Source organism: Podarcis erhardii (assembly GCF_964252035.2).
Source record: "Podarcis erhardii genome assembly, chromosome: 6".
Lineage (NCBI taxonomy): Eukaryota > Metazoa > Chordata > Lepidosauria > Squamata > Lacertidae > Podarcis > Podarcis erhardii.
The window spans coordinates 65,381,454-65,407,755 of NC_138510.1; the positions used below are offsets into that span (position 1 = coordinate 65,381,454).

General features: G+C 41.6%; 1 protein-coding gene across 2 annotated transcripts in view; it reads right to left on the reverse strand.

The window, feature by feature from the left end:
* The window catches only part of NEGR1 (neuronal growth regulator 1), a 573,510-nt gene that overhangs the window by 426,653 nt on the left and 120,555 nt on the right, over window positions 1-26,302 (reverse strand). For both annotated transcript variants that reach the window (XM_081866559.1, XM_081866558.1), the window contains exon 2: window positions 21,338-21,808. In XM_081866559.1, the coding sequence (XP_081722685.1) occupies window positions 21,338-21,513 (176 nt within the window). In that variant the 5' untranslated portion in view covers window positions 21,514-21,808. The remainder of the gene's footprint in view (window positions 1-21,337; window positions 21,809-26,302) is intronic.

Below are 26,302 nucleotides of genomic sequence, written 5' to 3' on the forward strand. Positions count from 1 at the left end.
AATTTTCAGAATTATAAGTATGTTGTTTCCACAGCTTGGCAAATGTTTCCTCGAGCATTAATAGCTTGGCCATGGTAACAATTAACACTGAACTAAGATATGCAGAGAGATGAACTCTTGACCTACTGAGATAGTAGAACTAGAGGGTTATTTCAATTATCTACAATTTAAAATGTCATTTATCCAGTAATGTTAATTATTTACACTGTTCCTAAAATCTTATCAGTATGTGCCATGGATTTCTTGTTCCCTTGAAATATTTAAACACCCACTCCACTCAGCAAGATCCATTACGTGCTGTTTATCATGGAAATTGCTGTTTAAATATCCCCTAAAAAATACACACATACAAAATTAATTTTATATCTGTCATTCACTTTGAGAGGAAAAGGAGAAAGAGAAGAGAAGCAAATTGTTTACAAAGAAATGATAGAATTTCAGTAAACTTCAGCGTTTTTTTTCTTCTTCAGAAAAATAAAAGCAGCATTTGGGGTTACAATGCTTCCCCCCCCCCAGCAGGAGCTCAGCTCTGTCACCTCTCAGGTGAGTGCCATTGCTATCCTAAGAGAACAAGGGAGAAGTTCATGATAAGTTCCGGCACCTCTTTTTCCAGAAAAATAGCACTGTGGGATGTATGGGGTTTTTTTGCAGCGTAGGTTGGAGATTTCATCCATGCAGAGATCTAGGAACATCAAAGAACTTGAGTGCATTTCCACATAGATCACATTGCACAATAAAGGTCAAGAACCAAGGTTGGTATTCTCTCTCAAGCAAAGTTTTGAGAAAGGACTGCGGATTATATATTTTGTTTTAGAAGGCAGAAAGACTCAAAAGAAAATCAATCACTAGCTTTTGCCTGCAAGACAAATTCAAATGTTATAAGCCTATAAAATGATTCTGAATACACCAAAAATATATATTAATATGCACACATATACATACTAGGACCATTAGTATATCTATGTAAAATATAATGGTCTCTATACATGGAGTGTCTGTAGGGCAGGATCCAGGACCTTCTTGGCTCCCACAAATGGAAGGAGGGCAGAGGGATTTTTGCCAATTCCCCATTGCACTCACTGGAAATCTTCTCTACAGGCTTGGAATAACTTCATAAACAGCACAGTGCAAGGGTTTAGAGGCAAAATTAGCAAAAAAAATTGCTCCCTTCTGATCACTAATCTTATGCTGAATCACAGTCCATTCCATAAACAAATGCACTCCATCTGTGAATGAAAGGTTTTGGTCAATCCATATCTACACTTTTACACTAAACTTATTTATTAACATATTCTGTGGGCAACTTACAGCTAACTTTACCACACCACATCATTAAAGTTTGCATGGTTTGAAATACATTCATTTTCATATAGTTCTAGTTTTGATGTTCCTAATGTTGTTTGTCAAAGACTGGATAATAACTGTAAATGTGCATTGCAACTTCATGGGGTTTTTTTTTGGGGGGGGGAGCTGTTGGAGAGCCAGCTTGAAGCTGAGAATTGTGGAAGCATATTTTCTTCCATCACTTCTCAAATCTAAATTTCCATTCTCTTTTCATTTTATAGAATGGCAACAGACCTCAAGTACATGTTGTTAAGAATATTTAGTTCATCCCAAGCAGAACATGGCTGCAGCAGAACATGCAAGGTAGGAATAATGAAACTGACAAAAGACAAATTGGGAACTGTACTGACTGAAAGTCTGCCTACATCTCCTTTGTTTCTAAATCCGTTTGAAACCCTTATTATACCTTTGCAGACTTTTTGCTATAAAAATATGTTGGTACTTTTAAATAGTTTTTTTAAAAAAAACAAAACAGTAAGTGGTCGCAATTATTAGGAATGTACAGGACACTTCAATTTATTCATGTGGAGTTTCCTATTGTTCTACCCCTTGGACTTGAATTACCAAAGAAAGTCCATTGTCTTGTGCATTGGTGGAATTTCTTGCAGATCAACCCTAAATGCATATTAACTACTCCCCATGCAAAGGTTCCAAAGAGCAGCTGTGAAACTAGCACGCATCTGCAGTTTACTCAAGAAGTCCTGTCATTCTAAAGGTGAAGTTGATATGCAGTTGAAAGTGTACTCTTTGAAGCTTTCGGGGTAGAGGCAGCTCCACAGGACATGTATGTAGAAGCCTGACATGGCACCTTGGCAGCAGGATACAAAGCTAATAAGTTCAGCCTTCATCTTCCCCAAGCTACATGGAATACCCTTATGCTAATAAGGATTAATTGTGAATGCTTTAAGTTCAAAGGCAGTAGGATGTAGCTATATAATTGATGCACAGTTGGAGACCTTCAACCTTCTAAGTCTTAATATTCTACCTGCAACTGCAAGCAGACTTTTCCCCAGTCTTTTTCCTGTATTCACAGTGAAGGTATTGCTGCCTTATTTTATTTTATTTTATTTATTTTAAGAAATTATTTGTGGCAGGAAGTAACAGGTTTTACACATGTATACATATTAATAAACTAAAGGCTTAGGTGAGGCATTTAAATGCTGACACAATACAATATTTTGTTGTTTAGCAGATCTGACCATTTTACACTGGCTGAGGGAGAAAGTACAAGGATGAAAGGTGTTTTACTAAGCAATTATATTCAGCAGAAGATTGCAAAGGAAAATACTCTAAGCATTTTTGTCCTTCTGAATTGAGCATCAAGATGGCAATCATATCGGAATTATCAACACCCTTCTTCTTTTTCTCTTCTTCTTCTTCTTCATTTAGAGAAATATATAACTTTGTTAGATCCCAAAGATACAGTAGCTGAAGGGATACATTTGTGGGGGACTTTGGCGGCCTTTCAATAACTCAGTCTCCAGTAGCTTGAAAGGCTGTTCTTGGCACTCAATGAAAGCATTCTTTCAGTAAGAGCAGGCTAGTTGTAGAATCTCAAGAAATTTTGGAAGCACAGGAAACATGTTTATGGTGCAGGGCTTTGCTTTGTTTTTTAATTACCGAAGTTTTTACCTTTTTACCTTTTCCTTACTCTACCTCTATGTTGCCTGATTGTAACCTATCACAACACCAAATGAAACCCATCGGGTTTTTGTTTTTATTTTTACCTATGTTTAACTGTCTTCAGAATTCCTCCCTCAATTTCCTTCAGATATGATGGAACATATTTGTTAAAAATATTACCATAATCCCAGAGTATATATTTCAGGGTTTTCTTTTATTCAGTCAGTTTATCTGGCAACGGTTTTGTATGGCAGCATGAAAAGTCAAATAAGTTTTTATATTCAAGCTTGAGCATTTCCTATTAGTTCTACTAGAGATAAACAAATATGCAACTTAAGTACTAGTGTGCCTGCACATTTCAGAACACCTGATCGTCAGTCCTTTTTTTACCTGCAGGATGTGGAGTACAATCATGTCTGTTCAGAAGTAAGTCTCACTGATTTCAGTGGGAGTTTGAACCCCTATGGTAGGCATGTTTTGGATTGCAGCTTTAGATGGAATATTTTGGTTACATCTACATAGTGCTATTTTTCTAGAAAAATAGGTTCCAGAACTCACTATGGACACCTCCCTTGTTCTCTTAGAATGGCAGTGCTGCCTACCTGAGAGGTATCAGAATCGAGTTCTGGTGAGTTCCGGCTGAAATAAAAGCTCTGCATCCACACCATGCATTTAAAGTACATAGCTTCCCCTAAAGAACTCTGGGAAGTGTAGTTCCCTCTCACAGAGCTACAAGATTGTTAACAAAATACAGTTCTTAGGATTCTTTGGGGAAAGTTGTGTTATTTAAATGTGTGTTGAGTGTGCTTTAAATGTATGGTGTATATGTAACCTCAATGATATTTCTTACAACAACCTTTCTTACACATTTTTCATGGATGTTGATTCTGCTGCTAATTCGTGCACTTGTGTTGCTCTTTGTCTTTTTGATTTCTGCTGTTTTGGGCCTTTAGTTAATTTGTGTTTTAATCCTTAAATTATTGCTTTGTTGCTCAGAGGAAGTGAGTGTGTGTGTGTGTGTGTGTGTGTGTGTGTGTGTCTAGAGTTACTGTAATCAAAGCAGGCATTGTGGTGAAATTTGATACCTATATTACTTTTACATCATTACTGAATTTACATGGCATTATTTTCATTGCATTTGTACTGCTAGAGTAGCAACATCTGCACAACACACTAAAATGTTTCCTATTTGTTAAGTGCTAATGCACAAAAACTATGCAGCTCTGTTGCACAACAACTTAACATTTATTTAAAAGGATTTGCATGACAAAACTATGGCTGGCTGTTACTGAAATTACAGAAAGAAGAGTTCCTTTGTACCATTTCCAGCTTACTGAGAGGCAGTGTAGGAACAACATCTCCCAAAGGGCCACTCCCTTTCCTTTTCAATGTGTTGTTCCAGAGTCATATCCAGAACTGTACTTAGGGATTGGCAAAACCACCCCTGCCGAGGGTGCAGGCCCAGAAGGGGCGAGTGTGGATGTAGAAAGGTCCCACTGTGTGAATAGAGCATTGGTCAAGTTTCTCTAGATCCAATCCTCTAAGGTCAACCCTCTGAAGCAGAGGTGTCTTTGTGGGAAGTGAAAAAGCTATTGCAGAACTAAGTCTGGAAGGTGCTGGATCAGAATACAAAATGATGAAATTCATCAGTGACCCTTACCATAGACCACAAAAACAACAGGTGTTATTTTTATGTTAAATGTGTTTTCTGTCAAGCGGGTGATAGCTACACCATACTCAGAGTAGACTCAATGAAATCAATGGACTGATAAAGTCAATTTATCTTTCTGGACCTAACTTGATATCTCTCAGTGTTAATAGAATCGATGTTGAGTTATGATTATTTGAAGGAAATGACTCAGAGCATCATTTAAGTATATACCTACATAGTTTCAACTTGTTTTAAAAGTAATTGCCATGGCATTTGCTTCACTTTTCAAATGGGAGCCCACTTTTCCTATAAAGGATTATCCCATAATTTGTTAATTAATAACTGCTAAGTGCTCTTCAAGTACCCATGGCACCATCTGAGAAATATATCACAAAGTGTTGACAAAGTATTGAAGCCAAATGCCTTCAATGAGCGTTTCTCCTAAATTAAAACCCAATGATACTGTGATGCAGAGTGGTAGAGGTAGTGCACAAATAATCCTTGTTCTGTGGTCAGCAAATCCATCAACATGGGCTTATATCAGTGGGCCAAATTCACACATACAATAAATGAAGTGGCAAAACTGTTCCTGGATTGGACCACTTCTAATTGTAGGTTCAATATCACCCTGGGGGAAAATTACAAAAGTAGCATGAATCTCAACAACCTCTCTTCAGCTAAAATTTGAAAAAATATTGACTTATATTATTATATTTTCATGTAGCCACACCAAGATTTTATATCTTATTTTGAAGGAATTAAATACAATGATAGACTAGAGTTGCTGTAAAGTGTTTGTAGCCTCTTTCACCAATATATGTCTGGCCCAGTACAATTTACACTTCAGAGGAAATGAATGAGCTCTTTCTCACCTGCTTCAAATTGTCAGAAATGATTCAAGGTCTACCCAAATAATCACTTAGAAGATAAACCAAGACTCAAAAAAGGTCCCCACATTTCCACCAAGAGAAGCATCTCTGTTGCTCTGTCTAAGGACTATTTTGAAGAACTGTGAGGAAAACTGCACATAGGAGCAAATGTCTATCTTGCATGGAAAACTCTGTTGCCTCAGAATTCTCATGATTGTGGGCTTCCACGTCAGTTTACTGATGGACAGCTCCTCAAAGCAACTGCCTGGGCAAAACCATGGAGAAGCATATCCACTGCATTACATTGGGGTGGGGTGGTGTAGGTGTTTTCATGAACAGTACCTGAAGAAATCTTCAAAATCCTACCCCTCAACTGGAGATCTTTAAGACTGGAAACAACCAATCCATACAACTAGTACAACCACAGGGACAATGCTAATCCAGAGGAACCCCATGATTGGAACCTGCTCCTACAATGGGGGTGCAACCTCATCCAGAACCGGCTATCTATCCAGTTCCCAGACATGAGAATCACCAACCTGCAGAACCTCTGTCTTGTAGGGATCTAGTCTCAGTTTACTGAGCCCACTGCTGCCTCCAGAAACCAGTCACAGCCCCAAATGGTTCAGATATAATAGAGAAAAAGAGTTGTGTCATCAGCATGTTGATTACAGTGTGCCTCAAATCTCTACCTTTCTAAGTTCTATATTTATGTTAGCATCTTATGTATAATTTCAATCAAACTTCCACAGGTGATAACAACCTTCATGTGCCATGCCTTAGTTCTACACAAAAGCTGCCTGTTTGAAAGCCAAAAATGTCCCAATGATTCCTTAATGCTGCCAGCCACAGAAAACGTATTCTAGAGCAATCCCATGATGTAGAGAAAACAGTATCGGCACTGCAGCCCAAGGCTTCAATCCTAAACATACCTGTCTCCTAGTAAATCTAACTTAAATTGGTGTGGCACACTTCTAACTTCACATCATGAGCATCTATCTGAAAGACTAGCAACAGACACCCTTAGCGTAATTTCATACTATTTTTCACTCATTACTTAAATTAAGAAATAAGGTTCAATCAACTGTTTAGATGAACGAGACTGTTCAACCCCAAAAGCAAATAGCTTACATTTCATTATTAGATTTTCATTCCCCTAACATAGTTTCATTCTTCATTATTCAAAGTAGTAAAATCATAATTACATATTAAACAGTAGGAAACCAAATATTGTGCAATGTTTAAGTAACTCAATCACTAGTGTTGGCAGAAACTGTAGAACAGCTCAATGTGTAGCTCAATTGATATTCCTTTAAGAGGTTAAATTCATTGTGGGTAAAGGACTTTCTTTCCCTGTAATTATTGCTATTGAGACTGCAAATATTGTATTAAAGCAATAATCCCCAACAGGGAGGGATTACCTTGGAAAATTAATGGCACAAGGAACCAAAAACCCTTAGTAGATCATTGACAGGAAGAAGAACGCCAGCACTTCAAAAATTTAAGTATTAAAAATTAGATTGTTATGTATATAATTAGAGAGAGGACATCAGGAGTCGCCTACAGTATATGAATATGGAATATTCATTATCTTTACAGTGATGACTGGGAAAGCTATTCCCAGTCTTAAAGCCTGCAGATTCAGGTTATCCTTTCATATGTTCCATCTTGTTGAATAGCACAGTTTCTCCAAAGATAAATGAAACAAAAGCTCATAGAAGCAAAGGCCATCTTTAATACTTACTTTTTCCTCAATGTGATGTGGAAACCTAGATTTTTGTGTATTCCCTATCACAGGAATACTGCCAGCACACACAAAAAAAGGCATAGAAATGAACAAATTCAATTTCCCGTTAGTTTTGGAGAAGACCCAGATTTAAAAGATGTATTGACATTGATTTCAAATGAACACTGTCCTCTTTGGGTTGCCTATGATTCTTATTGCTAGAAGGAACTGTAGTGGTTTCTCCCTGAAATGCAATATATCTACTAGCTTTGAATACCAAACTGGAGAAGAGCCACCTTTTACATGCCAAGTAAGATGACAAAAAGAGAGAGAGAATAAAGCTGGCATGTCTATGCAGCTTGTGTGCCTTTCAGTTTCTGCTGCCTCCACTTAATTGGGACACACACATTAAACTGCAATATAAAAGCTCTGGTTGATTGATCTACCAGTTCAACAGATTAAAGCTTGAAGTTCTAAATAACAAGACAGGCATACATAAATTAATGATAGCGTACAACCTACACTATCATATTCTCAAGGTTTATTGAAAGAAGTAAATGTATGTGTTTAGAGATCACTTTTCCAAAGCCAAAATCAGCTTACAATAGAGAGGTTAAAAATAACAAAAAACTACAAGAAAAGGGCTACCAGAAAAATAGACATCTCCAGCCAAATACAGATAATACACCTTCATTGGCTGCACTGATGTTATAAGGAATGGGTAGGAACGGGACACCCTCCAGATATTGTAGACTGCAACTCCCATCATCCTTGGCCATTGGTGAGCCCAACTGAGCGTTGGAGTCCACGGTGTCTGGAGGGCATGGTTGCAATCTCTGGAGAAAATTACACACTTGGCAGAAAGATAGGGAAATGAGTTGGTTTGTTAGCAAGCTAGTTCTCCTAAAATTATTTGAAGGACCTATTGGCAGCTGCAGTCTTACAGCCAGGTTCAAAGCAGATATTGCTAAGCAGGCAGTGAACAGGTGAAGAACAATTCAGTTTCCAAACAGAAAAATCTTCTGTTTCTGCATACCACAAAATCTGGTCTGTTGTGGAGAAAAAAAGAGCTTATCAAAGTATGACTTAGCATGTTTTGGGGACTGATAGGCCTACTGGGATGGTTTGCAGAGAAGGAAATGATCTTTTGAAGATTATACTGCTGGGAGAACATAGGTGAGCTTTTTTTCTTTTTCCAACGATTATGCACTGCTAGAGAAATAGGGGAACCTGTGGGCTCCAGTTATAACTGCACATCATCCTGGACCATTATGCATTTTGGCTGGGGATGAGGGGACTTGCAGTCCAACAACAAATGGTAGGTCATGTAGGTTCCCTACTGCTAATATACTGTACAGTCAAAAAAGGTTGCGGCGCTCATCTCGCTTTCAGGCTGAGGGAGCTGGCATTTGTCCACAGACAGCTTTCTGGGTCATGTGGCCAGCATGACTAAACTGCTTCTGGTGCAATGGGACACCATGATGGAAACCAAAGTGCATGGAAACGCCGTTTACCTTCCCACCGCAGTGTTGCCTATTTATCTACTCGCACTTGTGTGCTTCGAACTGCTAGGTTGGCAGGAGATGGGACAGAGCAATGGGAGCTCACCCTGTCATGGGGATTCGAATTCCAATTGGCAAGCCCAAGAGGCTCAGTGGTTTAGACTACTGCGCTGCCCATGTCCCTAATATACAGTATTGCATCCCCGATGTATAGGGCTGTGATCCTTCCACTTGTAATGCATGTCAGCTGGGCATTTATTTTATCTATTATTGTATTTATATTCCACCTTTTCTCCAAAAGGCTCAAGGTGGCACAAACACTCCCCCCCACTCAATCTTATTCTCACAGCAACCCTTTGAGGAAAGTTAGGCTGTAAGAAAGTGGCTGTAGGTTCATGGCTGAGTAGGAGTTTGAACCCTGGTCTCTCAGGCCCTAGTGCAACACTCTAACCTCTACACCACATTGTGATGGTGGGAAAATGAAGTCCAACAACATCTGGAAGATGCCAGGTTCCCCTCCCCAATACTTGACTAGGGCCATAATGGCAAATCCGTGTCCCTTTTTAATTTAAGATTCCAGGAAGTTTCAACAGCATCCTCTGCCAAGTATTTTATTTCACAGGTCAACAATTAAAAGTAACAAGCAAATAACTGGAACACCATTAATGAAATTCCATCTGTAAAATCTAATCAATGACTACATTGGAAGTTCTGCAAACCTGGGCTTTCATTAAGCTCACACAGCAAAGGAAGTGAACACAGGCTTGTGGCAACCAGCTAAACTATTCACTCAACAGCTTGTGCAATGGTTTTGGCAACAGCTGGTGTGGCTGCTGTGCTGTGGTAACAAATAAAAAAAGTATCTCCAGTTCTTGTTTACTGATGGGAAGTTGCTTTATTCTGTGTTCTGTTGCCAGGGTACACACATATATTTAGAACTTGGGGACTTGCTGTTACCAGAGAGAGAGAGAGAGAGAGAGAGAGAGAGTGAAAAAGACACAGTGCAGAGGTCCAGATGGCTAAACGGATTTGCTGGGATAACAGCTCATGCTGTATCATGCTCTGAAAAAAAGCCTACAATGTAAGGGAAGACTTCCACCAAAACAGAAGCAGAGCTTAATTCTAAGGCACACCATCATTCAGAGATTTATTCATTATTACTCCATTTATCAGGACATGGGTTGTACACTGCAGACCAAGTCATTGCCATTTAAGGGCCAGGAATAAGCCCAGAGTTTCTCACAACTCAAATGAAAAAGGCAAATGACTCTCTCATTTCCTCCCTCTACCGTTTCCGTTAAATGGGACAGCAAGTCCCCATCTCTGGAATCCTATGCTAAAAGTGATTGCTTAGCATTCCTTCATACATCCAGGGTAAAGAACCACAGGTCCAGGGTCTGAATGTGGCCCACCAAGTCCCTCAATCTTGCTGTCAGGACCATTCTTTGTTGATGGTGGTGGGAAATGGTATGTAGAAAGGAGAATTACTGGATGCCAAAAGATCCAAGTTTAAAGCAAGTAATCTTTCATGAGAGAAATTCAGAAGAGATTTAAAATCACAAAATATGCAACAAAGTAAAGCAAGGAAATATAATCTGTTGGGCCTTTAAAATACACCCTTGTGAGTTCCCTCTTCCCCTAGTATAGGAAAAGACCACGTTTGGTAAGTTAAAAATTGGTTTACTTACAAACACTTCAAAGGTCTTGTTCATGCCCTTTTCCATTCAGCATTCATAAAATGTTACACAGGCAGTAAAACATGGCAACCTGCTCAGACTTCCTTACACATTCAGCTTCCCAGGTAGATTGGGGGTGAACAATTGCCTTGATTACAGTCAAACCTCACTTGTCGAATGTAATCTGTTCCGGAAGCCTGTTCGGCTTCTGAAACGTTCGACAACTGAGGTGTGGCTTCCAAGTGGCTATAAGAGCTTTCTGCAGTCAAGCTGAAGCTGTGTCAGACATTCAGTTTCCAAAAAAACATTCGAAAACTGGAGCACTTACTTCCAGGTTTTTGGCATTCGGGAGCCGAAACGTTCCAAAACGGAGCAGTTCAGGAACCACGGTTTGACTGTAGCTAGTTCCTTCCAAGGTGAAGTAGGCCTGGCAGGACAACATACTCTATAGTCTTAACCCCTCCAGGCATTATTTAGACTGTAACATGTTGGCTAAATGAGGCTGGCTATCCCATATTCCTCGGCCATACCCTTTCCAGGCACACAGCTCACAGGCCCTGTTTCACATTCCTCTTAAGTGTTTTTGGCTAGGTAGAAATGTGTCCCTAAACTCTGATAGTCCCATATCCAGGCAAACGAGGGATTGAGAGCATATGACAGTGTGTCTAGAAACCAAGCTACCAAAGGTAGCAGATGTCAAAGAAATAAACACTATCTGACTTTTAGAAGACATCTGAAGCCAGCCCTGTTTAGGGAAGCTTTTAAGATTTGATGAATTATTGTATTTTAATATTTTGCTGGAAGCCACCCAGAGTGGCTGGGGAAACCCAGCCAGATGGGTGGGGTATAAATAATAAATTGTTGTTGTTGTAAAAACTGCATGTATTGTTTGTCCACTTTTGCCTCTGGCTGTGCCTACCTTTTGTACATGGTCCCTGGAAAATTACCCAAGAGGAAAGGTGGCTGTTAGCCTAAAAGAGCCCCCCCCCCACCTTGTGATATCTCTTGGCCTGTAGAGTAACTTGAAAACCAAAATATGTGCTTGGTGCAGCAAGTGCACACGCATTAAAATGCCAAAACCACATTGTTTTAAAAAGCAGGTTTGATACAGAGTTTGATTATCTTATCCTTATGGGATTAAAACCAGTGTAATTCATTCTCTGTAGTCCTTGGGAATACTGCAGTTTAAGCATGTCAGCTGATCAGGCAGACTTAATCTGGAGGCTGAATCTTCTATTTTGCTAACATTTAGGACACTGACACTTAATGCCATTCAGTGAGAAGAAAGTAATTGAAAAAAATCTAAGGTAATCTTTTTGTCCCAACAGTACATCCTACACAGAAGCAACTTTCATTCCTTACAATATGTATATTTTCTAGTAGCTCTCAGGCACTCTACTATTTCATACCCTTCAACATTTCTCCAATGAAAATAGGGACATCTTGTTCAACAACAACTACAACAATTTTATTATTCATACCCCACCCATCTGACTGGGTTGCCCAAGCCACATTGGGTGGCTTCCAACATACAGTTGTACCTTGGAAGTCGAATGGAATCCGTTCTGGAAGTCTGTTCAACTTCCAAAACGTTCGGAAACCAAAGTGCGGCTTCTGATTGGCTGCAGTAAGAACCTGCAGCCAATTGGAAGCCACAGAAGCCCCATCAGACATTCAGCTTCCAAAAATTGTTTGCAAACTGGAACAGTCACTTCCGGGTTTGTGGTGTTTGGGAGCCAAAACATTTGAGAACTAAGCTGTTCGAAAACCAAGGTACAAAAGTATATAGAAACACAATATTAAAAAAAACTTCTCTATACAAGACTGGCTTCAGATGTCTTCTAAATGTGGACCTCCTTGGCTCGGGGGTCGTATAACTCCATACACTCCAACATTTTTCCAGTGAAAATAGGGATGTCCTAAGGAAAAGTGGGACATTCCGGGATCAGATAAGAAACTGGGACAGCTTCTGTAAATCTGGAAAAGTGACACTTGGAGGGTCGGCTATTTGCTTATTGCAATACGAAATGTTATTTGTCAATGGGTAATTCAATGGCTACTTGGTCTACCAAAATCACCCTGGCAGAGTATAGGACAAAATTACCTGGTAAAATACTATAGGAGGCAAGAAAAGAACAGGTATGATCTAGCAGTTCAGGTGGCCAATTTTTTTGTGTTTATTTTATAGGATTGTGTCTGTTGACAATCATAATTCCAGAAACTGCTAAAAGGTGTGAGTCAAAATTTAGGGAACACAATTATCAGAAAAGCCCCAAGCTTCCAATATGTCTTCAGTACGCATCCCACCACCAAGCCTCAAAGAAATTCTACTATTTCACTTGCTACTAAAGACTTTACACCTTGATCCTACCCCCTAAATAAATTGGACTCCCAGCTTATGTTAGACCCAGCGAGCATGGCCAAATGGTAAGAGAGGATGGTTGCAGTAATCCAAAATACATGGAGGACATTAATTTAATGCTAGAATAGCTCTTTCATTTTTTTGTGATATAATCAGCACTATAACTTTTCTTTCAATAAACAACTGGATTGTAAAAGTGGAATGGCAATGTTATGCAGATTAGAAGGTTATTGACTCATCTATTTAGGTCCTTATTCCAGATCAAATACCTAGAGAAGTGAAATTTCTGCCGTGTGCTGCAAGCAAAATCTTCCTATAACTATGCACATTTATTCAGCAGTCCATGAGGTTGCTTTAGTCTGATGCATGCTCTTATGCTCCTGGATATATTAGCTCCTCTACCTACATTTAATCTTGTCTTTTCCTCCATTGTAAATCCTTATTAATGGCTTCAATTTCTTTCCTCTATTTTATACTTGTAGAATGATTTGCAAAGTGAGTATTCATGCGGATCTTTCTGAAATATTAATACATTTTTTTGCCACATGTAGGTGTCTAAAGTTAAGAAGCTGTTTATGGAAGATTTCTTCATTTCAAATCTATGCCAATTAACAGATAAACACCTGGCACTTGAGCCTGTGGTTAAATCGTCTCTAATATGCACTTCAATTTATTGAATTACAAAAAGGCAGGTTTTTTAATTTGACAGTAGGAAAGGTTTCTAAGCCATAAAAAAACACTTGAGTAATGGAACAAGTTGCTTAGGACTGATATGGAATTAAGTTTATTGAGGGTTTAATAAAAAGAAGCTGGAATAGTCTACAGCAGGTAGACTTGGTAAATGCTATCTTTGTGGGAAGGGCTGAAGAGTTCAGTCCCCAGGATCTCAATATAATAGCTGGAAAGATGTCTGTCTCAAACCCTGGAGACCAGTCTGCTGCCAATAATTGTACTATACTGAACTACCCGGACCAATAGTTCCCTATGAAGTTGACCCAAATGCTGATTTATGTTCATGCACAAATATATCCAGACATTTGGAAAGAGAAATCAGATCTATTTATACTGCCGTAAAAGGTAAAGGTTAAGGACCCCTGACAGTTAAGTCTAGTCGTGAACGACTCTGGGGTTGCGGTGCTCATCTCGCTTTACTGATTGAGAGAGCCAACATTTGTCCACAGACAGTTTTTCTGAGTCATGTGGCCAGCATAACTAAGCCACTTCTGGTGAAACCAGAGCAGCGCACGGAAATGCCATTTACCTTCCCGCCGGAGCAGTACTTATTTATCTACTTGTGCTTTGACGTGCTTTCGAACTGCTAGGATGGCAGGAGCATGGACCAAGCAACGGGAACTCACCCCGTCACGGGGATTCAAACTGCCAACCTTCTGATCGGCAAGTCCTAGGCTCTGTGGTTTAACCCACAGCACCACCCACGTCCCACTTATACTGTCATAGAATCATTATAAACTACAAGTGAGATAACAGACCCCCAACAGCATGCAACATTACATACTGTGGGCAGTATATAAACAAAACATACACAACTTTACATCCATCTAAAATGTATTCTGGAGCCATCTGATGTCCTCATCTTTATTACTAAACCTTAATGCAGTTCTCTAACTGGTGTTAACAAAAATGCATATTGGGGGGAAAGTGTGCATAAAAATGAATATATTAATGAAAATAGATGCAAAAATATCATAGATTTATCCAGTATCATAGAATTGTAGAGCTGGAAGGAACCCTGAGGATCATCTAGTTCAACCCCCTGCAATGCTGTCCCATACAGGGATTGAACCTGCAAACTTGGCATTATCAGCACCACGCTCTATCCAACTGTGCCATCCAGCATTACATTTGAAGAATGCCATCCAGCATTGCATTTGAAGAAACTGCGTGCAAAATGTGTACATTAGTCAAAACTGCATACAGAAAATGTGGTTTTAGAAGAAATTAACATTAATATGCTGAAGAATTTTCATAAGAATTTTTTACTGATGAAACCCTGTGGCTGGGGAAACCCAGCCAGATGGGCGGGGTATAATCAATAAATCATCATCATCATCGTCGTCATCATTATCATTGAAAATCAATGAAGAAATGTGAAGAAGTGAATTTAAGGGGGGGAGTGTGAAACTGATAGAACTGAAATTGGTTAATTCTTCCATCCCTAGATGCCAAGAGGCATTTTCAGCGAAGATTCTCACCTGCCACCACAAATTATTATGGCCAACTCTGAAAAAAATATTAGCATTTTCTTATATATACCTTTAGGACACACTTCAGAAAGGTTATTTTCCAGTGAATCTGCAGGGCTTGAACCTGCAATTAAACATCTAAGTCCCATTTTAATGAGCCATAAACTCATCTTATTTTCTCTGAGATGTTCCCACAGATATAAGACTGCCTTCAGTAAATCAGTATGGCCCTGTTACTATACCTAGCATCCAACTTTCCATTTTTGTCCGAATTCACATTGCTCAACTTACAACCACGTGTCGATTCCAAAATCAAATCCACCAACACATTAGATGTGATTTAACGATAATCACACAGGGGCTTTCTTGTTTGTAATGCCTTGATTCTCGATTTTCTTATTCCTCTTGGCCTCAACATCACAGCCAATGAGTTATCTTTGTGAAACTCAGTTCTCCATTTTCCAGCATGTGTGTCTTCCACATTCCAAGCGGATATGCATTTTGGTGCATTTGCTACTTTCTTCAAACCTTCATTTCAGTCCCACTTCAAAACCAGACTGTTAATTTTAATCTGCGCCTCAAGAATTCAGTCAAGCTTTTCCCCAACAATCTTTTAAGGGCCATAGTGTGGTAGTAGAGCACATGTTTTGCATTTTGATGTTCCCATATTCAGTCCTTGGCATTTCCAGGTAAGACTGGGAAAGATTTCTGCCTGGAATCCCAGAATTTTGCTGATCATCAGTGTAGGTAATAATAACTTAGATGGACGAATGGCTGGCTCAGTATAAGGCAGTTTACCATGTTCCACTATGTACACTGTGACACTGGGAAGGAATGAAGTTTATTGACTTACGATGTCGAAAATGAAAAAAATGCCAGTTGTAGCTCACCAAAAAGGAAGGGAGAAAAAATAACTTTTCCCATCATGGAATTCAAGTTGGAGTACATGGGATTTCCATTTGATCTCCCATCTAGGCACTGATCAGAGCATCATAGTCAGGGAGATGACTGTATCATGTGTCCTCACACCTTGCCCCAAGGAAAGCCTAAGCACGTCTGTCCAATTTTTAAAATGGTACCTATAAACTTTGACTTGCTCATTGCTTAGTTATAACTACGTTCTTGCAGTACATCAGATCTGTTGAACTGAATAGACTAGCACAAACTGTGTAAGTGCTTTAAGACATATATTAAGAAGTTGTGTCATTCTATTCAACTAATTCACTGTGTTTGCGTCTGCGGTTTTCATTTTTGTTGAAGTACGTCAACAAAGGCCATGCCCCGAATCACAACAGGGTCTATACCACAGAAGCAATTGGGCTGTTATCAGGTCTGGATGATATATTGTAGAAGCACAGAGATACATCCTAACATAAAACCAATATCCAGGATGCTTATTGCTAAGTCATGATTCATTTTAGTCAGTTCAGAATGACAGAGTACGGTAGTACAGTATTATATATGTCTATTCAGAAATAAGCCATAATAAGTTCAATGGGACATATGCCTGGGTGGGATTACAAGTTTCTTTTTGCTTTTCTCCATGGGGTGGGTCATAGTCATTCATTTAAATGGGAGAAAGTTAAAAATATTCAGGAACATTGCTGGTGTAGGAGCTAAATCCTTTTCCGTGATCGAGTTTTCTTGGAGGCAGCAATCTTCACCAGCCTTTCCCAAATTTTGTTCTCATTTTGCCCCAGTCGGTAGATCTCAGGGTTGTAATAAAAATCAAAAGTTGATCATGCGAGCCTGTAGTCAGAATACCCTGTGCTGCACCATAGTTCTAGTTGGGCACTCTCATGTGAGTCCAGTCATATGTGCCTTGTGGGGTGGGGTAGGGGAGCAAGATTCTGCACATTGCTATCTTTCAGGGATGGTGGGGCCTGCAGGCCCAAGCCTCTGAAAGGCACTTGGGTGGTTGGAAAAGGCTGCTATATAAAAATGGCTGGCTGGAACAGATCATGACTCCCAGTGATAATCTTCATCCAGCAAGGATGTATCAGAGGTGGAGATTTGTGGCTCACAGATACTGTTGGGCTGGCCTACAATTTCAATAACCCCCAACCATTGTCCACACTAGTGACAGGTGATGGGAGCTTGTGTCCAACAACATCTGGAGGGCTGCAAGTTCTCCATCCCTTGTGTACATCACCAATAATATTAGTATTCCAACTCTGGAAGTGTGATACCCAAATATGCAAAATGATAAAAGGTGCTGTAAAGCTGTGGTTTTATTTGGTAGACCTGGGATTTTATTTCAATCTGTGTAGCTATTATGTTTCAGCTTGCTGCCCAACCCTATAAAACAAGGCAAGTTGTTTAAAATATAGATTGCTGGCAGACATAAGATGTTTGAAGCTTGCACGTATAAAGTATAATACTCAGATAATACTTACAATATATAGCATATCCCTCCTTTAAACCTTTTGTCAGTGAATTTCTAGACAGATGTGTACTCAGAAATATACCCCACCTTTGTTCAATGGTGATTACTCTCCAGTTACTGTGTATCGGATTGCAGCCCAAGCTTCTGGAAGAAAGCTATCCTTATTCCATCACATTTTGCCCCACATGGGACACTGCAAAGTCACATGGAAGTCTGGCACTGGACTCCACTAATGGTGATTACAAGAATTGCTTCCTAGAAAGAGTCTTGCTACCACTGACACAACTGCAGACATTACTGGCTTCACTTGGCTTGTGGATTTATCAGAGAAAGACTCTACCACCATTCCACAGTTACATCCCTATAGCATCTCAGCTAAAATGCCTAACTGGTAATGTTTTTTCAACAGTTCAGCAGTCAGATAATTAAAACACCTGTATATCATCCTTATTAACATAATCGTCCTTTCATTAAACAACAAAACTGCTGACTCAAACACTGAAAGGATGACTCAGAGATCCCAACACTTGACCTTTAATATTAGCCACCAGCAGTTATACTGGATGATTTAAGTCTTCAAATTAGAAGTTTCTTGATTGCAATATTTTAAGCGTGTAGTTCCTTTGGGGACCCCTGGCCACACAAAATATTTCTTTTTAAACATGAAAATACAGTTTGACTCTGAGAATCAAAATATTTGCATGAACCTTATAAAACATAGTTGTTTGTATACAGAATCACAGTGTTAAAAATATGTGATACAGTATCACCTTATATTTATATACATTTCTTTATGCAGAGCAATATGCATTAATCCCAACCATCACACTCTAGTCTTGGGTAAGTGGAAGAAAATACACTAGCTACTACCTGTGAACAAATCAACAGAGCCATTAAAACAGCTGCAATATGTACTCTGCATTCCTTGTCTGTGTTTGCAGAAGGCTGCTTCCCAAATACGACACCTAAAAAGCATTTTCTTGTAGATTTTCATTAATTTAAGTGTTCTGGGTTTTATGCATTAAATAAAAGCTGTGCATAACCCGTAGGGACAAGATTCCAGAGAATGACTAGGAAGTCTGCATCAAATGGCTAAGTTGCTGCTCTGTTTCCTATCAACTTTCCTTGAAAATTGGGCTCCACTGAAGTAAACTTTGCTTGCACGACAGATACCAAGGGGAATGTATTTCATTCCACAAAATGTGGCGTTCCTTAAGAAACGTTCAAGGAATTTTAACAACATTAATATTGCCTTTGCTCTTCTGTGCCCAGTAGATCAGTAATGCATTTTGCTTTCTCTGGTAAAATAATGTATAGTGCATTCTATTCTCGGTGGAATTTTATTTTAAAAGCTGCTATTCATGCTCCCCCACTTACAAGACGGGAAGAATTGCTTTGCCATAAAAGTCCTATTGCATTTATGTAATGTATTCCGCGTCATAGCCAGGCCTTGGAGAAATACATATGTTACAGTGATAACATACACATTTAATTCTAGGTGTGAAAAGGCACCATCGGTTGCTTAGTTCTGAATTCATTGGATTTCTTTGAAAATATGTACGAAGGATTCACACTGCCCACTAGCACTGGTTTGCATCCTAGCATGAATGGGAAAACTCAGCTCATCAACTCTGATCCTTGGCTGTCTTTACATTGGAGGCAATGCAAATAAAGAAAGAGACTAGGGTTGCATTTACTTTCTGTCTGCAGCATGGGAAACCAACAAGAGTAAATTCCAATGTATTCTAAAACCATGGACTGTAACTACAGCATATTACTACAGATGAAAAATATGTCAACCAGTGGTGCATAAACATTGAATGTGTTCTCAGCATCCACCACATGAGAACAGTCAGGGAAATAAATAGGGCTGGGCTGCCCCTGCCACAGTTTGAAACAATGAAACAGTATCTTCTGCAATAAATATATGGCAAGAGCTTTGCAGTACTGTATAAGTGAAAACCAAGGATTCTGATGAAGTTAGTTTACGAATCTAATTCACTATCAGCAAGCAACACAATTTATAACCACATCGTTCATGGTTAAAACTGCTGCAGAGACTAACCTATGAACATGTAAGAAACAAGAAGTAGGAATCTTTGTACTTATTCTAAGTAGTAAGAAAAACCATACAATCGCTCCCCTCCCTTCACACACACCCTAGAGAATTGTCCTGGCAATGTGCAAAATGCGACCACTAAAAATTAAGCTGGGGGCTGGGGAGGCACAAATTAAAACAGGTGACTAATTAAGCCAGTTGGGGGGGGCGCTGGGAGGGATGCATAGACGATAGACTGCTACTGGTAAACAAATTCTCCACTAGCCAAGTGGGTTGTTATGAAATGGAAACGTTGTTAAAAAGGAAGGAATCGCAAAACTGCTGTAAACCGTGCAATCTTCTGGTGGCAGAAATATGTATATTTGAAAAAGTAATTAATACACATCAACATCCTCCTATGAAAATCGCCATGAAAATGCCAAGAACCTGAAGTGGAGTGTATCTGTATCCTCAGTGAACTGTTACTGCTGAGCAGTGCTATATTGCAGGCATAGGAAGGTTGCACTGCAGATCCTGTTACAAACATCAAGCCCTATCCCAAAGAAATTAAGTCGAGCATCAGTGATTCCCATTCCAACTTCTTTGAACAAACTTAGCGTTCCAAAGGCAAGTAAGGGCCTTTTGCATTCATCTGCTGCTGAGGTACAGAGTCCAACCCCCCCCCCCCCGCATCCCTTTGGATCTTTCCGTTACCAAACTGTCTGCTTATTCTCTACAGTTTCACAACGTCAACTAATTGGGCACGGGGCTCTGCATTTACAAGACAAGTGGCAATGTGTGCTCTTAAATCATCTCCACACGCAAAGCTCTCTCTCTGTTTTGTTTTGTTTTTTAAAGGAAGAACAGGAGCTCCTTTATTTTGCAGCATAGATCAGGGCTTGGGGGGAAATGGTCCAATTAAACATCAGAATACAGGCACCTCTCCCAGGCAGAAAAAAGGAAGAAGTGTGTGTGTGTTAGTTAATACACTGCGGTATGCATTGCTTGGTACTTGGTACAGATGGATCCCTGGATCAGATCTCTCGAGAAATCTACATATCCCATACCGTAGCAGTCAGATGCGTGGAACTGCACTGTCAGTGATAATGCAGCAAGCATCTGGACGGGAGTTTCAAGCGCCAGAGGGAGGGAGGCTCTGAAGAACGGGGGGGGGGGGGGGGGTGGAGTTTTAAGCATCACTCGGATCGCTCTGCTGGGCACCAACTTCCAACATTTCTGCTCAGATGAGATATTTCGCACCGCGCACACACAAGGCTCAGTCTGCACTGCAGCCACTTCGCCCGCGAAGCTGGGGACGCGGCGGGGGGGGGGGGAGGGAGGGAGAGCGTGCGAGGTGGGGGGGGGGTTCGCTGTTCTCTGATGAGCCATTACAGCTTTCAGAGGCTTAACAAGGAGCTGAGAGAAGAAGCACGCCTGAGGAAGAAGCTGCGAAGTAATTCCGGGGAGAGAGCTAATTGCAAATCCACGAGAAAGGGAATAATAATAATAATATAAAAAAAAAAACACCACAGAGGGAGCAAGGGAGGAAGACTCACTCCAAAGAGCCCACCGAGTAACACAAAGGCGATGCTAAAGTTCCGCTGAAAGTCCCGCCAAGAGGGGCATTTCGGTGGGGAGAGGAGGACACCTTTCAACGCCACAAGTGCGGGGGGGGGGGGGGAGAGGCGGGAGGGAACCAAACTCCGAGGGGCTCCATGAGTTTCCACATGGGATGGAGCCTCCTCTCTCTTTCTCTCTCTCTTTGCCCAGCAACTCCACGGCTCGGACCCATTTTTTGGGTGTAGCCCCCGCGGAGCCAGGACTTCTCCAGCGGAGCATGAGGGGGTTGAGAAACACAACACGACACACAGCCCCTCACACGTTATTTTCCCGCCCTCTGCCGCCGCCGCGCGCCGCCCTGAGCCGGAGAGCAGCGGCAGCTGAGGCGAGCCCTACCTCAGCACCGCCGTCTCGCCTTTCCTGACCACCAGGTTGTCCACGGCCGTCCCGGGGAAGTCCACACTTGGCCCGGCGGGCAGGCAGGAGGGCAGCAGGCAGCAGAGGCTCAGCAGCAGCGCGGCCAGCCACTGGTTGGAGCAACAAGCGCCCTGGACCAGAGGCATCATGTCCATGCCTGCTTCGGAGGGAGAAGCTGCGCTGCGCTCCGGCTCGGCGTCGGGCTCTGGGCTCTGGGCTCGTCTCCCCTCAGAAGGAAAAAGGGAAGGGGGAAAAAAAGGCGCGCGCGCGCGGGCGGGCGGGAAATCGTCGTCGCCTCCTCCGCCTCCTCTCCTTCTTCTTCTTCTCCTCAGGTCTCGGGCGAGCGGCAGAGCGTCCCGGACTCGCTCGTCGCCTCTCGCCTCTTCTCGTCCGGCCGCCGCTGCTGCTGCCTGTGCCGGCTTCGCCTTCGCCTTCTGCCGCCTCCCTCCGCTCGCTCCTCGCGCCGCCTCTCCTCCTCTCGCTCCTCGCCGCTTCTCGCTGCCCGCGTCCGGAGCGTGTCTAGTCTCGGGTGTCTCGCACACCATCTAGCGAGGAGGGAAGCGCGCGGGAGAATGAGGCAGCCACACAAGCGGCGGCGGCGGCGGCGGCGGCGGCAGAAGCAGCAGCGGCAGCAGCAGCAGCAGACGGACCCCAGGCTCTGAGCCGGTTGCCATGCAGCCGTTTCCGTAGCAACTTGTCCTGGTGGCTGGTGCTGGTGCTGCTGGAGCAGAGAGGGAGAGAGGGGAGGGGATGGTGGCGTTGGTGGGAAAATCACACACACACACACACACCACACAAAATATATATGGCAGAGGGGAAAAGAAAACACACACGCACACGCAAGCAACAGAAGAGAGTGAAGGGGCACCGCGATGGCAAGAAAGCATCAATTAAAGGCATTGATTGCAGCCAGATAGCGAGCTCGCGTATGTGGAAGACACACACACACACACACACACACACACACACACACACACAGACACCGATTTTCTTTTCAAGAGCTCCAGTTGCTTGTATCTCTTCCATCTCCTCCCCTTCCATCTCCTCCTTTCCATTCATTCAAGCTCAAAGCTTCCTTCTCTGAACATCCGCTCCCTTTAAAACTTAGCCCGCTCTGAATTTGGGGGACAGGGTGAGTGTGACCACTCTTGCCTTGCTCTGGTTTCACCAGATCGCCTTCACACAAGTGACATCTCTTTAAAAAAAGGGGGGGGTTGCTTGAATGTGGGGTCGCCCTTCTCCTTTGGCAGACCACCACCCCTCAATTCCCTCATGCACACACCAGGAAAGGGAAGGGCTCTCTGGCTGCAGAAGCAAGTTCAGAAGGCAGAAGGGAAACCCTTAAAGATGTGGGTTTTGAACCGCAGGGCCCTTTGATGTTGCTCAATTCAACACCCCAGTGGAACTGAAGGCCCCTGAAAAGTCAATGAGAGATCGTGGCGAGATCTTCCTGCAGAATCAAGATGTGCAGAACTGTTGCTGTCAGCTTCTAAAACTGACCACATCCCACCCTTGCTGATCTCTTACTTAATATTAACACACTCACGCTGCTTATTATCCCTTAGTACCCCATCTCTAAGTGTCTCACTCTCATAAGTCACAAATAACGTCAGTGTGTCAAACTCTGGAAGTGGAGACAATTGAGTGTGTGCAACCCATCAATACAGTGGTACCTTGGGTTAAGTACTTAATTCATTCCAGAGGTCTGTTCTTAACCTGAAACTGTTTTTAACCTGAAGCACCACTTTAGCTAATAGGGCCTTCTGCTGCCGCTGTGCAGCCGGAGCACGATTTCTGTTCTCATCCTGAAGCAAAGTTCTTAACCTGAAGCACTATTTCTGGGTTAACGGAGTCTGTAACCTGAAGCGTATGTAACCTGAAGTGTATGTAACCCGAGGTACCACTGTACTTGGGGACTCGATGAGTCAGGGAATACACTTGGTTTGTATTTTTCATTTGTATTTTTAAAGAGTTCTATACTGCTCCCCCCCTTCCATTATGCATTACCAAAGCAGTTTACATCTAAAACCCAATGCAATACAATATAATCCTATAAAATCCAAAAACCCAAATCAAAACAGTAGGTGGGAGTCAATAGCAGAACAGGGGGCGGGGGGGGGGAGCCTGTTAAAATAGGGCATTTTTCACTTTCAGGGGAAGCCATCCAGCATCAGTGCCTGCATATTCTCTGCTGGAAAGTTGTTCCACAGGATAGGTGCTACTACCAGTTAGGCCCTGCTTTGCACTGTGACCAGATGAACAGCTGGGCAATAATTTGATCTGAAGTAACAGCATCTCCAGGCTACTGGTATTTTTCAGGAGGGTTTCAAGATCCTACCAAAACTTTAGGTTTGTACAATTAAAATAGATTTAATTCCAGGTCACCCTGCCACAACAAAGCCACAACAATTTTTATTTTTAACATAGTTAGGGCTATTTATTTAACAAAGACACTATTTTGACCATTTTAGTAGTACCCTTTTCTGGCAAAATCCCAGTGTACAGGGTTGGCAAGGACCCCAGTAACCCATTTAGCTTAACCGGATATTCAAGGACTCTGCAGCGACTGGCTAAGGATCTAGAGGTTGAAACAGGGTTAAAAGGGGTGGAAAAGAACATTATGAGGTATAGTGTGAAAATTTTCATTAGGAACTATGGACCTCAGAAATAAAGGGCATGGGCACGTACAGAGTGTACCTTCCTTGGGAATTTAATGTTTGGTTTTCTTTTCATTTTATGATTCCTAGTGACAGTGATGGGTGATTAATAAACTTTGGTAATATATTTATATTTCTTGACTTTGTTTCATTTATATTCCTAGGAATTTGGGCTGGGGTTGATGACAACTTTGTAAGCTCACCAAGAACTCTGAAGCTTGGGAAACCATGGTCAGTGTTTGGAAAACCATGGTCAATATTTGGGAAATCATGCTCAGTATTTTGTCCCATCCATCTTCTCTTCTGACGCTTCAACCACATACTAGATTTCTGTCTGTTTCCTCCATAGAAGTTTCATTTAAACCCATAGCAGCCTAGAGCAGGCTTTATCTAAACAGGAAAAGACTGTGCTCTGTTCCTTCCGACAGTTGTTTCCATCTCAGAATTACCTTACTCTCTAGCTGCTTTTTCACCTATAGCAAGAAAGATCCAGGGAAGATATGGATAAGCCTTACGTTCTCTCCCCGATGGAATTAGCTAATACAAGAGTGATTTTAACAGGAAAAGGATCAAAAGAGAAAGGATTATTGAGCAGCCGCTTTCCATATGTCCTTTGCTCACTCACAACTGCTTCAGTAGCTTTGTTTTTTGTTTAAACAACAACAACAACAACAACAACAACAACAACAACAACAACAGAAGAAGAAGAAGAAGAAGAAGAAGAAGAAGAAGAAGAAGCAGCAGCAGCAGCAGCAGCAGCAGCAGCAGAAATAAAAAAGAAGCAGCTGCAGAGTAACATATATCTTGCACAAGGTTGAGGAATCTGGTTGGTATCTCCCTTATCCCACACAGGCTAACTTTGACAAGTGAGTCAAAATGACTACCTGCCAATCACCTGTCATCATAATGACACCAGGTGATTGACACCTGCCAAAGTCCAAAGGAGGCTGCTGTAAGCACGGAACAACTGATTGGTGGTTACAACAAGCTCCTTTGGCAATGAAAGAGTATCTTCGGTCAGCTGGTTGACACTAGGAACACACTTCAAAGAAACTCCCTGGAACCACCTTTAAAGTCTTTGCAAAGGGGAAAATGCTCCCCAAAACAGAGCACTTACCCCTTTCCAGAGGAAGCAGTTTGTATTCAAAATCCTGGAGGAAGTACACAATGATATTGTTGGAACTAACTGTCCCATTCCTGATGATGTCACATGTACAGCAGTACCTGCTTGGTGAAATGGGGAAACCCAGTGAGCCCAATTAGATCCATAGGCCAGAGTTTCCCCATTCCTGTTCTTGAGCCTCAGGAGTCCTTCCTGCTTGCCCAGGTCCTGCTAGTGGGCTTCCCATAGACATTGGGCTTACCACTGTGAGAGGATGCTAGATTAGAGCCAGTGTGGTGTAGTGGTTAAGAGCGGTAGTCTCGTAATCTGGGGAACCGGGTTAGCGTCTCCGCTCCTCCACATGCAGCTGCTGGGTGACCTTGGGCCAGTCACACTTCTCTGAAGTCTCTCAGCCCCACTCACCTCACAGAGTGTTTGTTGTGGGGGAGGAAGGGAAAGGAGAATGTTAGCTACTTTGAGACTCATTAAAAAGGGAGTGAAAGGCGGGATATCAAAACCAACTCTTCTAGATGGACATTCATTCTGATCCCTCCCTTAGGGATTATGCTCCATCTTCTATGGAGGCCTACTAAGACACCTGGAGAGCTGATGGGGTAAGCAATGCTGGGACTTAGATGATGCAAAAGCAACAGTTGTACATGTTTATGTTGATTCCCAGTTCCTAGTCAAAATTCTAAGGCCTGTGGTATAAAGATGCAAGCTGACTATATATTAATACAGGCATTTGTCAATAGATCACAGACAACTACAAGAAATAATTGTCTGCCTCTTTCCACTCCCCACCTCCCAGGGGCTCATTGATAAACTTGTTAAAGAGAAATGAAATATTTTGCATGCTTTTCCTGCAGGTACATGTTGGTGTGATTAAATGGAGGATGGCTGGGGAACAGATGGGAATCAAGTATTTTAATCTTAACAACTCAGGAAGTTGTATAAGGCAAGAGAAGGCTTAAATGCTTTGAATCCTTAAGTATAAAACAATTAACATTAGGAACTTCATATATCATGAAATGAGTATGCCAAGAGAACAACAACAACAATTTATTGTTTATACCACACCCATCTGGCTGGGTTTCCCCAGGAACTCTGACAGCAGAATCTAACTGCAGTATAGGTTATTATGTGTACAATTACATTTCCCTGTATTCCTGTATTATTTTTACA